The sequence below is a fragment of the Osmerus eperlanus genome, chromosome 7 (assembly GCF_963692335.1).
Source record: "Osmerus eperlanus chromosome 7, fOsmEpe2.1, whole genome shotgun sequence".
Taxonomy (NCBI): domain Eukaryota; kingdom Metazoa; phylum Chordata; class Actinopteri; order Osmeriformes; family Osmeridae; genus Osmerus; species Osmerus eperlanus.
In genome coordinates, this window is record NC_085024.1 from 13,198,153 (window position 1) to 13,211,349 (window position 13,197).

The 13,197-nt window shown below is 46.2% G+C and overlaps 1 protein-coding gene across 1 annotated transcript; it reads left to right on the top strand.

Annotated features, from left to right (window-relative positions):
* The first annotated feature begins 91 nt into the window (after nt 1-91).
* On the top strand, nt 92-12,995 carry nagpa (N-acetylglucosamine-1-phosphodiester alpha-N-acetylglucosaminidase). The gene is made up of 12 exons (XM_062464976.1): nt 92-401; nt 1,467-1,672; nt 1,808-2,075; nt 2,549-2,688; nt 3,373-3,481; nt 4,147-4,275; nt 4,436-4,644; nt 4,909-4,956; nt 5,439-5,567; nt 6,426-6,557; nt 9,020-9,095; nt 10,357-12,995. Exons 1-12 carry the CDS (start codon nt 211-213, stop codon nt 10,625-10,627), a joined length of 1,908 nt encoding a protein of 635 aa, XP_062320960.1. The 5' UTR covers nt 92-210; the 3' UTR covers nt 10,628-12,995.
* The last annotated feature ends 202 nt before the right edge of the window (nt 12,996-13,197 follow it).

Here is a 13,197-nt window from a genome sequence, read left to right on the forward strand (position 1 = left end):
TCCGCTTGATAGATGTTGCTAACGCTACTCGTGTCCAGTCGCGTGACTGGACATGATCATTTTCAAATATAGAGTCATCTATGTACTATGAATATTGGAGTAAATACATGTGAAGCCTTAACAATTTCAAGCCTTTCTATCACAGATTTTATACATTGACAAGCGAGTAAACAAAAGACCACATGTGCTTGTTTTGGCCCTCCTACATACATGTCATATGACTGCCTCGCGACTTCCTTATCTGACAGGGAAAACCAAATGACAGTCAAAGAAGGATTTTGGAAGAAGCACACGTTTAATGTCAGTGCTAATTCTCTTATGGCAATACTACCAGTGAAATGCTCATTACAATGGCTGTTATTATGGCTTGGACTCTGGGTTATGGAGATCAAAACTGTTGGGTAAGGGAGTTTGCTAGCTACTCAGCTAACGTTGGCTTACACCTCCAACAGATTACTACACTTATAGGAGCCAATGTGGGATTCGTTTGCGAATACGAGTTGTAATTCCGGACTATATTAATGTTTTTAGAAATATGTTATATAAAATGCTGATTAGCTAACAGTGGTCAACTTTTCCCATTAGCTCTGTTATCTGTGATGGGGCAAAGTCCAGTCGGTCATAACGTAGCCATCTTCTCACCTCCCCTAACCTCCTTGTATCAGCCTGTATGATGCACTAGTCAGCTGTCAGTGTCTAACAAACTGCTATACTAGCACGTAGGCTACCCTTTCTTTGTTACAAATGTAAGTGCTTGTTGTGTGAATTATCTCGTGTTTTTTTTTACAAACAAGACATAGGGTCTACTGTATTGGTAATGTCATCTCAGTGTAATATTTTTGTAGAAAGTTTTTAACATGTATTCTGGTAGTGATCTTTCATTATCTCCTATACTCCTGCGGTGTTATACTTTAGCCACTGGAGAGCGTTGTTGCACCTCACTCCACTTCGATACAATCCTGTATTGTGTGGCAATTCTCAAAAAAGCATGTAATTTTTTTTTATTGACAATATTCTCATTGTTAATACAAGAATGTCCTCCACCCTATCTCATGTCACTGACTTGATCCAGCCTACACAACAACCATTGACACTGTTTACCAGTAGTGTGCTTCGAAGATATTTCCTTGACACTGGAGCCCTAGGATTACGTAATAAGTGGACACATCTGGCCCCACTGTCTTGTTCTTAATGCATAAACAACCGTCTGACACATTGACCCAGTGTTTTGAAGGCCAAGTTTATGAAATGTAACACTGATGTTATTGCCAAAAGAAAACACCAAATGTAACATTTGCATTCATGAGCGAAAGCAGATTTATGCAGAGTTCAGTTTCTACAGGTTCCGTTCTATTTGACCGTTTTTGTGTTGATTCGGGATTTGTTGAGTAGGGATTGTTTTTCTACATGAGAGAGCGTCCACGAGGACAAACAAAGTGTCAACTAGAAATATCTCTCTTCTACAGATCTCTGGATGAGGACCACCTGTCACCGTATGATCACGGGCACGGCCCTTCCCACTCCCACCGCCACGTGCGGGACTGCCAGCTGAAAGTCCACGGCAACGTCACCCACGAGACCTGGCCGGCCAGCGGCCATGCCGGCACGCCGTTAGCCCAGTCCAAAATCTTTGTCACACGTGTCAGTGATGCTGTGCCCCGATGGGTGAACGGTCAGTGGGTGAACAACAGTAATAACAACAATACAGATGACATATCCTGTGTAAAAATCCATAGTCAACCCTTTGAATATGCCTTGACAAGGACCGGCGCTCAAATAGAAAGAGTCTCTCTCCCCCTTGTCCCAGGTCACGTGACGGTGGTCCACAACCCCCTCAGGATGGTGTCGGTGCTGGAGCCGGGGGGTCCTGGTGGCTGCCAGAGGATGCTGAGGGTCCCGGTGGAGCAGAGTGCCTCGGGGGCGAGGTGTCTCTACGCCCAGAACGGAGGCTTCTTCAACACCCACAGCGGGGACTGTTTGGGGAACGTGGTGAGCAATGGAGTGCTGGTGAAGGACAGTGGAGGGTTGCAGAACGCCCAGTTTGGGATCAGGAGGGACGGAACCCTGGTGTTTGGGTAAGGAGGAGTCACACCGCGTCTGCCTCTTCTGGGGGTGATGCTGTCTCTGCCTGTCTCTTTACCTGTCTCTGTCTGTGTCTCTCTCTCTTCTCTTGCTCACTCTCTTTTTCTCTCTAAAATATACAACTGTTAATACAGAACATTAAGGACTCCCTGTTCCTTGTGCTAGAGTATTCACCTGTCAGTCATTGACTCTCATATCCATCATAACTAGTTATGACCCTTGTCTGGAAGGTTCCGGTGCTCTCTAAGATAAAGTCCCTTTTTGTTTGGTGGAAATATGAGCTCAGCAGAAAAAATTGCTGTGTGTGGGGTGGACATTAAGTGATCCTGTCCTCCCTGCTGGAACATATGTTTCTGTTCCCTTGTGTTGAAAAACCTGCATGTGCTGAACTGTTGAATGCCATGTGGTCTTTGCACATATTACGCTTACGATGCATCCCTCCCTCTTCCTCCCTCCCTCCTCCCAGCTATCTCTCCGGGGAGGACGTGTTGGATAAGGCCAACCCGTTTGTCCAGCTTATCAGCGGGGTGGTATGGCTACTACGCGATGGACAGATTTACATCAACCAGAGCATTGAGGCAGAGTGTGACAAGACTCAGGAGACAGGTGCTCTATCTGGATTACATACAGCAGCACTCATCCTTTTTCGCTGGTACCACCCATAGACCAGGGTTGAACCCAGATAATGCATGGAAATCAACAGCCGGTATTATAGTCTGCCCCCACACACAGCATCACAGTTAGGAGATAGACTAGAAAAGATTATATACATATAAATATTCCTCCAGAAGACAGATTAGAAGCTATGAATGGATGATCAATTCAAGACTCCACTTTTACCGGGCATCCTAAGATTAACGAGAGATTTGGCCTCAGTTGACGCTCTGAACAGGACGTTAGGCTGTCCCTTGTAAGCAGAAAGCTGAGGACGCTGTGTCACCTAATAGGCGGCTTGCAACCTGGTGAAACACTTTTGACTCATAACACCATTGTGTTATGACTCATCAGTCTTAGTCAGGGTTGCCATAGTTGTAGTGCACCGGTTTAGTGTCAGTTTACCCAACCTCAAGTCGTTGGGTTAGGAATGGAAAAGACAAAGGGGCATTATCATCTATCAGGCTGAAACAAGTGTGCTGATTCTCTGATAGCAACGCCAAATGAAGGCCAACTACTCACCTTTTCTACCTTATATTATGAATACTTTGTGTGTGTGTGTTAAATCATCTGTTTATTATAGCTGTTCAACATCGTGTCACATTTCTATCCGTCGCCCTGTTTTGTGGTCGGCAGGGTCATTCCGCCATTTTGTGGACGTGGTGTCAGCCAGGACAGCCGTGGGCCACGACGCTGAGGGAAACCTCATCCTGTTTCACATCGATGGCAAGACAGACAATAGAGGGTGAGAGTGCCGGAGTAGAGCAGGTGGTGTGAGTAGAGGAGATTAAAGGAGGTGGGGTTGGGGAAGTTTGGTGGATAAGGACCCAAACGATAAACTCACCGGAGGATGAATGGTAATAGAAGAAGGTGAACGAAAGGCAATGAGTCGAGAGACAGGGAGCAGAACCGATAAATCATTGTAAGGCCCGCCTCTTGGATCAATTATATTGATTGCTCTTTCTCTCTCTCCCCCCAACCCAATGAACCAGATGAATGCTTTTGTGTTCAAGATGTGGCTTGGTGTGGAAAACAAGGTGATGTGTCTGGACATGTCTGTGGCTTCAGTATCTACACTCAATATCCGTTCTATATGAGGTCAATAAATCTGGCTGGCCGGTCTCTCGGCCTACCTTCTGCCACATGGCTGACCTTCTGTTACATCATTAACAGCTCTACTCAAAACATCCCTAAGGATTTATTTAGGATTCAATACAGACTCATCGTCTAATACAGAGTTATTGGGGTACTGTGCAGGTCAGATTATTATCGGATCTCCTCTATATTGTGTAGTCTTGCAATGCTTCACCAGAAGACATGGCGGTTCCTATTGTCATTATTTAAAGCATGGTAATAAGGCATAAATAAATTATTTTCTCTTTTTCTATCCCTCTCCTCATCTCACTACAGCATGACTCTGTGGGAGGTGGCAGACTTCCTGAAGAGTGAAGGGGTCATCAACGCCATCAATTTGGATGGGGGCGGATCCTCCACGTACGTGGTCAATGGATCATTGGCCAGCTACCCGTCCGACCCTTGGTGAGCCTATGAAATTCAAGATGGCATCACTCGGATATGATTAGCGTTCACTATCGCCGAAAATGAACCTTCATTCCTTCCTCCCCCACTATCCCCCTCCCATCCTTTCTCTCCCTTCCCCCCTGTCCCTCTACCCCCACGTTGCCCCCTGATATCTCAGTACTCAGTCTGACCATAAGTGGCTCTGCCCCCGGCCTGTCTCCACCATCCTGTGTGTCCACCAGCCCCTGTGCCAACCAGAGGACTGCAGCGGGCATGGGGCCTGTGTAGATGGAAACTGCCAGTGCCATCAGGGCTGGAAGGGGGCTGGCTGTGATGCCCTAGTGTGCCAAGCCCCCACCTGCGGTGCCCACGGAGTCTGTACGCAGGGTGAGGGCCACAGCGCCAAGAGAAGAGCGGGGAAGGCTTTTCTACATGGTGTCTTTGTCATCTGATTCAGCCATCTTTTTGTTGAAAGTCATGAATAGCTCGAATATCCATCTCCATGATGGTACGGTTAACATCCGTCCTATGTGTGAAGAACTTGATTTTCCACGTGAACCGGCTGTAAGGGAACAGGCGAATGCCAAACGCAATTCTTCACGGCCTCACGCCTGTTTAGTTCTGCCTTTCCTCTCTCTCCTCTCCTCTCAGACGGGTGTACGTGTGACGCTGGATGGACTGGGGAGACCTGCAGCCAAGGTGAACCCGCCACTCTCCCCTCCTTCAAAAACATGCTCCTCTAGAAACGTGTTGCCCCTATGATTTTAGTCTGGAATGCAGACTGTCAAGAATCAAGCGCCTAATTGTAGTCGCGGGACTTCAGAGAGCGCAAACTATGAACACATTCCGTGACAGTGGTTTAGTTAAGTTAACAAGTCCCACTCCAGTGCATCCACTCACCCCAGTGAACCCTTAATGTAACTAGAGCTGTTGGTTTAGTCAAGGGTTTATACAATCCACTCCATACAATCCTTTTTTCGACCGTGTAACACAAACCCAACAGCACCATTTCTTACCTCATAAATGCTTTCATACATTTCCACAATACAACTCAATACAGGACTGATTGATTGATGAAATATTCCCAAGCCCTCTTAAAAAGGCACAAATGGGCTTCATTAACACAGATCTTCACAAGAGCCCCTTTTTAATTTTATTTCTTTTTTTCTCCCCACTTGAAGCTTGTGCGCCTGGTTTCTATGGCGACGACTGCAATCAAACATGCACCTGCACCAACGGGGGCTCGTGTGACCCCGTCCATGGCATCTGCGCCTGTCCTGCCGGTTTCCAAGGCAAATCCTGTGAACAAGGTACATGTGTACGTGTGAATTTGGTTGCGTGCTGGTAATGTGTGAAAGTAATCCTGATTCATGTGTTCACCAGGAAACAACCTGCCCAAGCAGGTTCCAACTACAATTTCTCTCACGGGTGGAAATGAGATGATACGATCTGTCAGTAATGCAGTTTTCCTTTTGACAGTAAATGTAAAATGTCCGGATTCTAAAACAGCACCTCATAGCAAGCTCCTACCTGCAGGTTTACTTATAAGTGGTACCTTGAAGCTAATCCCACTCATGATAAAATAATCCACTTTATTACCACTCTCATGAGGATCACAACAATCAACCAAAAGCTTTCACTGTGCTGAGTCTCCAACACCTCCCTCCCCAGGACCTCAGATGTCCCCAGTCTGGATCTGAACCACCAGCTTTAACCCACTACTTCTAATTCGTTAAGCTTTGTCACATCACTCCCTTCTTGTAGTCTAGTGCACGTGTGAAAATACATCTTGCTTGGCAGATTCCCTGAGGCCAATTGTTGATGGGCTTGTGTCAATTTCATTTTTTTGTGTTTGTTGTGCAGCATGTTTACAGGCACTTGACACATGACTATGGAACCGGGCAGTTCAATGTTTCATAAAAGTATTATTTTTGTCTTGTCTCTCAAGTGTTTAAACTGTAATCCTCTGTCCACTATGTTTCCTATAAGTAAAATGCAATGTGGCGGTGTTTACTTTATGTCCTGCAATGTCAACACACATTGACAAAAAAAAATCTGCATGCAAACATTAAATACAGTAGTTAGTTCTAGATATGCAAATTGTTAATTGTCATGTCGCCCCGTGTTCACAACTTCCTGTCTGACATCATTTCCTGCGATGCTCCCAGATTGCCCGCTGGGTTTCTTTGGCCTGAACTGCAGGCAGGAGTGCCAGTGCCAGGACATGTGCCCATGTGACCCTGCCACAGGAAGCTGCGACGCCCTGTTCCAGGGAGACAGGAACCGCACCATTCACCAAGGTACTGTACCGTCCAAAACATCCCTGTGTACCAGACACACAAGACCAGCCTCCCATGCACTTACACACACATGCACCACGTCAGTCAGGAAATATACTGAATTACAGACTAGAACCAGAATAACCTCATCCCTTATTTCTAATCTGAGATGCGGTGTGCAACATTTTTAAAAGCTTAATAAACGACTGTGGTTTTGGGTGTGGGTGGGTGTGTGGGTGGGTGTGGGTGTGTGACACAGAATGTGTAAGGTGCAAAGACACAAACTCATGTTCTACTTTTTCAGTGGGAAGTTCCTCGTCCGTTTGTTTTTCAAGTCAGGTGACTTTGTCTCGCAGGATTGTTTCAACTGAGCCACTAGCTGGGCGTAAAACGAGACTGGTTTCCCTCCGCTCGCCAACTCCATTGGGTCACATTCCTTCTCTGTGTCGATCTCTCTTTCTCTGCTCCTCCCTCTCTCCCTTGTCTCTCTCTTCCCCACCCTTCGTCTCTGTTAACCATGTGCTTTTGAGGGTGATTCTCTGCGTCGGGCACACTATCTACTCTGCTATCTCTTCTCGACTCACTGTCTGCGTTCCGCCACTGTTAGCTGTGAACATCTTTCTTTGAATATCTGCTTCCTCCCTCTCCCTCTTTCTCGGTTTATTTGACCCTTCGGGCTGATGTGGGCTGTGTATTTGTGTGTGCCAGGGGCATTTCTGGGGCATGTTGATGGGCCTCGATAAGCCCTGGGTAGGACCGGCGTGCGAGTAGGAATCCTCTGGCCTCATCACAGCACGCTTTTAACCCGGCTGTGGTACTGGAATTAACCGCATGTGTTCAGGCAGCTTCTTAGATCTCTCTTCTCTCTTGTTTTTCTTTTATTCATGTGATTTCATTATACAGCTGTCTACTTATTATGGAAATGTTTTCTTATCTGTCTCTTTTGATGACAGGATCTTCCAAATTGATGTTATATATTAATAGATGTAGGCTAAACGTTAATGATTTAGGCCATAAAAGACAAGATTTGGGTTGCACATTCGTCTTGTGTAGCATTCATCTACAAAGATGATGATGATGTGTGGTTTACTGGGATGTTATACTCGACTTGTTCTCAAGCTTTTTTTTGTTGCCTAACGATGACCCTCTAATGAGTCTCTGTATATCCTTGACCTGGCTGTCTCCGTTCCAATACAAGACACAGGGGACCAGCCTGCATAGCCGGCAATGTAGAAGCTCCCTGTTCCGTCGCCCTCCGCTATTTACTCTGCAACCAGAGTGGCAGTGTTTTTCTGTCCGCATCTGTTGTTTGCTGTGGGAGGCTGGAAGACTTCCAGTCCACTGTGACTCATGTGCTGTCACTTTCAGCTGCGTCCTCTGCCTTTCATTGGTCCTTATTTATCTGGGTGAGATCATTGACTCCAGTTCTTGTCCCGCCATGCACTCTTGCTAATATGCATTTTCTCTTGCTCTCTCTTGCTCTCTCTCTCTCTCTCTCTCTCTCTCTCTCTCTCTCTCTCTCTCTCTCTCTCTCTCTCTCTCTCTCTCTCTCTGAGGCTGTTACTGTATTTTAGATGTGCGACACTGTTGTCATAGGAATACGCTGCTCTTGACATGCTGAGCTCATGTGCAGAAGAACAGTAAAATATATTTGTACAGCAGAACATGAGGCTCTCCTCACACGGGTGGCCTGCTTGTGCACCAACAAACCAGCTGAGGTTTCCAGCTTGGTGTTTCCTTTTCCTTTTACAAAACGTCCCAAGGTACCAAGAACAGAGCCCTGTCCGTAGAACCGTGCCCATATCAGCAAAGCTGCACCCCTCGCCAACCCCGTGACCTTCAAAACCCCAAAAGGAGGCGGTTTCACAGATTTTCACCCAAGCACCTCTGTTCTCAGTTTGGCTGTGCAGAGAAGGATGAAAACAGCTGAGGGGTGGGGCGTGTGGGGGATATCATCCCTCCCAATCATCCCTCCCTCAAGGTTCAGCCCCTTGCATGGATCACACAGACAGACTTTATTCGACGACCGCCTTTATCTTGAGTCTAATCTGGGAGCTGGTCGTGTGCTATCTCCGTCATAAGACGGCTAACCTTTACTAGGCACTGGATGAATGACTTTGTCTCTCAACAACAAGCATATGGGGGTTTAAAATTAGACATCTGTAATTGAAAGAGATGGAGAGATGCCTCCTTAGGGCCCATAGTCCAGCCATGTGCCCGAAACATGAGAAGAAACCCCAGCACGCTCTAAGTCTTAGTCGGTCGATGTCTGTTTGCAAAGTTATCCGTTTGTTTGTCAGGTGTATTTACTTGGGGGTTATCGAGACATGATTGTTTTAATCCATTCTGCTGAAGCTAGTACAGTCGAACGCATCCTTAAAAGGTTGTTATTCACTGATATCACTTTGTTTGATTTGCAAAGAAGCAAATGTGAAGCCTCGACGATGGTTGTGTACTCTGTGTGAGTTGTGCCGTTTCCACAGCGGGCCATTGTCTGGCCAATCAGATGATTGCAAGATTGCGGGAGGAGGAGGAGGAACACAAGCCTCATCTCACAGAGTAAGTGTCAAACGCCCCCCGATCCACTCATACATATACCTCACCCACACATCCTCCCTGCTTCACCCACACATCCTCCCTGCTTCACCCACACATCCTCCCTGCTTCATCCTCCCTGCTTCATCCTCCCTGCTTCATCCTCCCTGCTTCACCCACTCATCCTCCCTGCTTCCTCCTCCCTGCTTCACCCACACATCCTCCCTGCTTCACCCACTCATCCTCCCTGCTTCATCCTCCCTGCTTCACCCACTCATCCTCCCTGCTTCATCCTCCCTGCTTCACCCACTCATCCTCCCTGCTTCATCCTCCCTGCTTCACCCACTCATCCTCCCTGCTTCATCCTCCCTGCTTCACCCACACATCCTCCCTGCTTCACCCACTCATCCTCCCTGCTTCATCCTCCCTGCTTCACCCACTCATCCTCCCTGCTTCATCCTCCCTGCTTCACCCACTCATCCTCCCTGCTTCATCCTCCCTGCTTCACCCACACATCCACCCTGCTTCACCCACACATCCTCCCTGCTTCATCCTCCCTGCTTCACCCACACATCCTCCCTGCTTCCCTCCTCTCCACGTTCTGTCTGCTCCCCCACTCCTACCGCCACCACCCTCTGGTCGACAGAACTCACCCGGCCTGCCTCCGTCCCTCCCGTCTCCCGGCCTCTCGGCTGGTGGCAAATTCAAGCAAACCGGACAGCTCGGGAAAACACACCCAATGCTATTTTTAGCGTCTTGTCAATTCCTGCTATGTTGATCATCGCTTAATCATATCACAGTGTCACAGCTCGATGGTGTGAACACAACAAAGCGTCCACTGTTTTGTTCTCCTGATAATGGCTTGATTAGTTAGCCCTGCACGAAAACAAAGTTCTTTCATCTAGGAGCTTATCTCCGACACAAGCCTGCAAGGGTGTGGAGAGGCTCTTACATCCATATTTAATAGCCATTCTTATTATTTACATGCAGGTTAGTGATTGTTTAGCGTTGCTATGGCTTCCGGCAAGCGCTTGGTCAAGGGTCTCTTGCCACCGATGCAAAAAGAGGGTTAGTTCTTTCTAGCCTTGTCTGCCTTTCTGTACATTGCTAAACAGACACTCTCTTCTTCTATGGTTGTCCATTGTTCTGTTTACCAACACATCCCTATATCCTCAAGTTCCCCCCCCCCCTGTGTCTTCATATGCTTTATCTCTCCACTCAACGTCTCCTCATCCTCCATCCTTTCTTTTTGCCCCTCATTCCTGCTATCTCCATTTCTCCACAGGCTGACCTGGTTTATAATCACCACTCTGTTGACCTCTCTGCTGTTGGCCAGTGGGCTAGGCCACCTGGTCCGGGCGTGCCGGGGTCCCGCAGAGGGTCGTCAACCCAGCCGCAAGGACTACTCCTACACGCCCCTGACGGACATCAACGGCGGCTCCGGCGGCACAAGGGTCAGAGGGGAGGGGTCGAGAGCCAGCGGGAGGGGTTTAGACGGGGAGGATTCGGACTCTCAGGATGAAGTGTGGTCTCAGAGGGCAGAGAGACATTCATAGAGGGCTGGGAAGGAGAGATGCCGGAGGGCACGGTGCACTTGGCGCCAAAATATCAGACAGTGGACAACGCAGGAGAGGGACATACGCAGGGAAGCCATAGAGATGAGGGTGGCAGAAGGATACAGATGGAGAAACAATGAGGAGAAACCAACGAGGAGACCGATTGAGAGTGGTTTCCTTTGAGCTTTTGTGTCGTCGGCGTGTTGTAGATAACAGCTAACCTTGATGTTTCAGAGAGACTAAGGTACCGTAGCAGTTTGTCCACACTGCCCATGAGAATCCCCTTCTCTCATTTACAACCAAGGTCTTTGTTTCATTCGATGAAAGGTCTCTCAGAGTGTGCGTAGACACACATTCAGCCCACTCTCCCGTTGGCATACTGGCAAGATCAGGTATTCTGTCTGTTGTCATGTGAACGGACAAGGTATAAACTTTGAACCCTTTCCCAGGAAAGTTCTGGAGCTTGAACCTGCGGAACACCCTACATGCTGATGGACTTCACTCTATGAAACGTTTCAGGGTGACTGGCAGGGTTCATCAGGAATGTTTTTATGATTCATAATGTTTTGGGAAAATCAGTCACAATGTTTTGGGAAAATCAGTCACAATGTTTTGGACTAGTGTTTCAGAAACACAAATGGAGGCCCCTATTTTTGTAACTTTCTACAGAAAATGCTGACATTTGGTTTGAATGTTGTCTGACTACTAGTCTGTTTTAGATTTTGCCAGCTTGTTTTTGTCATTAACAGTGATTTTTTTTTTTCTTTTTTACAGAATAAACAGACAAATTAGTTCTAAAGGACCTTAGGTTTTTTGTCGACAACCACTTTTTTTTCTCCTTCAAAGCATACTCAATCCTATGCTGTTTTACAGAAAGTTATTTCACTAATTTTCTCCTTCAGTCTCCTTCAAACCACAGAGAAAAAGGAAACGCAATGCTTTTTCAACTCTACGCAGCTCATTTTCGACGTTTTACGATCATGTGCTAGCTTCCTGATGACTGAAGTATTTGATCTAGTTATGCTGGTGTGTTTACATACTTCCCAGAACACAAGTCTTCAGTTCATCCGAGTTCCTCTCAAACTTGGTTAAACAGCGAGAGAATGAGTGAAACCGTGACGTTTCCACTTGCACATGAACTTTGTTACTTGTTTAATCGTGAATGGTCATTAGGAATTATTTGTCTTTCTTTGTTTTTTCCAGACATTATGCTTGTTATGGATTAACAGTTTGGTGTAATTTCTCAAAAGATAGTTCCAAAATACAAGCTGCATTAGCTAAGAAAATCATCAAATTATTTCTCTGCTGTGTTTATATTTGTATTGTTCAAGCAAATATATATATATCATAATATCTCCCCCAACAGAACATGACCCTGTTCTATACCAGCTTGTCATCTGTGAGGTTTACAACAAGGGTTATACTTTGTCTCTTGTAAAATCCTAGCCAGAAATCTGGGTCAGTGTAGGTTGGTTTCACCCCCTGGGTCAAAGTGCCTTGCGATGAATTCCCATTTACCAGAAGCTCATTGAAGCATGCTATCTAATCTTTGACCCTGACATTGGCCCTAGACCATATTCATATACATTGGCCCTGGACAATCTTATTTTGATGGTACATTTTGTACATGTATGTGAGTGTACAGTGAGTGACAGGAAGTCTGGGGCACGTCTGAATGTTTTCTCCTTGTTTTGTTCAATCTGTATTTATTTTGAGAAGGCACATTAAGAGCTTGATGTGCTTCCAGAGGCCACAATGGCATCAGAGAGCAGCGACCTTACCTGGAAGCAGGACAGCTAGGAAAAGAGTATTTTTACATAAACAGGAAGTATGCCTAGTACTAGGATCCAAATCATCAGATTTGACAAACGATATCTGTAATTGAGCATATCGAGGTGTTTAAGCTTTACTGAGGACTGAACGTGATGAGAATGGCTCCTGCAATTGCATGTATGTTCGCTAACGTGTTGAGATAATCGACAATGAATGTAATACAATAATATATGTCATATATTACATATCTGTTATATATGTTGGAGCGTGGATTGCAAACTCAAAACTATTCTGAGCATATTTGTCTATATGTTGTACTTCCTCTGCTACAGTTTTGTGCTATAGAGATTTGTTAGGCTATAGCAATGCTGTTAATGGCATAGTTTGCATAACTTGTCTTTAGGGTGCTTTGCCAGCTATGTACAACCTTGCCCCAATGTCACTGGAATGTTAAGTACTGTACTGAGCACAACAGCATCCAGTTGGAGCCACGGTGCAGGACATCTAGGTTTGCCTGTGTTCCCCACATTTCTGTACCCCACACGTGTTCATCCATTTTTTTACAAATAAAGCTATTTTTTGTAATGTCTTGTGACCGAAAGCTTGCTGCCTTCTTGCTGTCGGTCCGGCATTCACCTCATTGATCCCAGTTCCTTGAAGAAGACCAATGAAAAAGTTAACGTCCAAAAGATGGGTTTTATGATGTAATTTGAACCCCTTCAGCATGTTGGCGCTCCTCTCAACATAGTTTGTTTGCCCCGAGAGGGACTGACAGGATGTCACACCCAATCATTGAC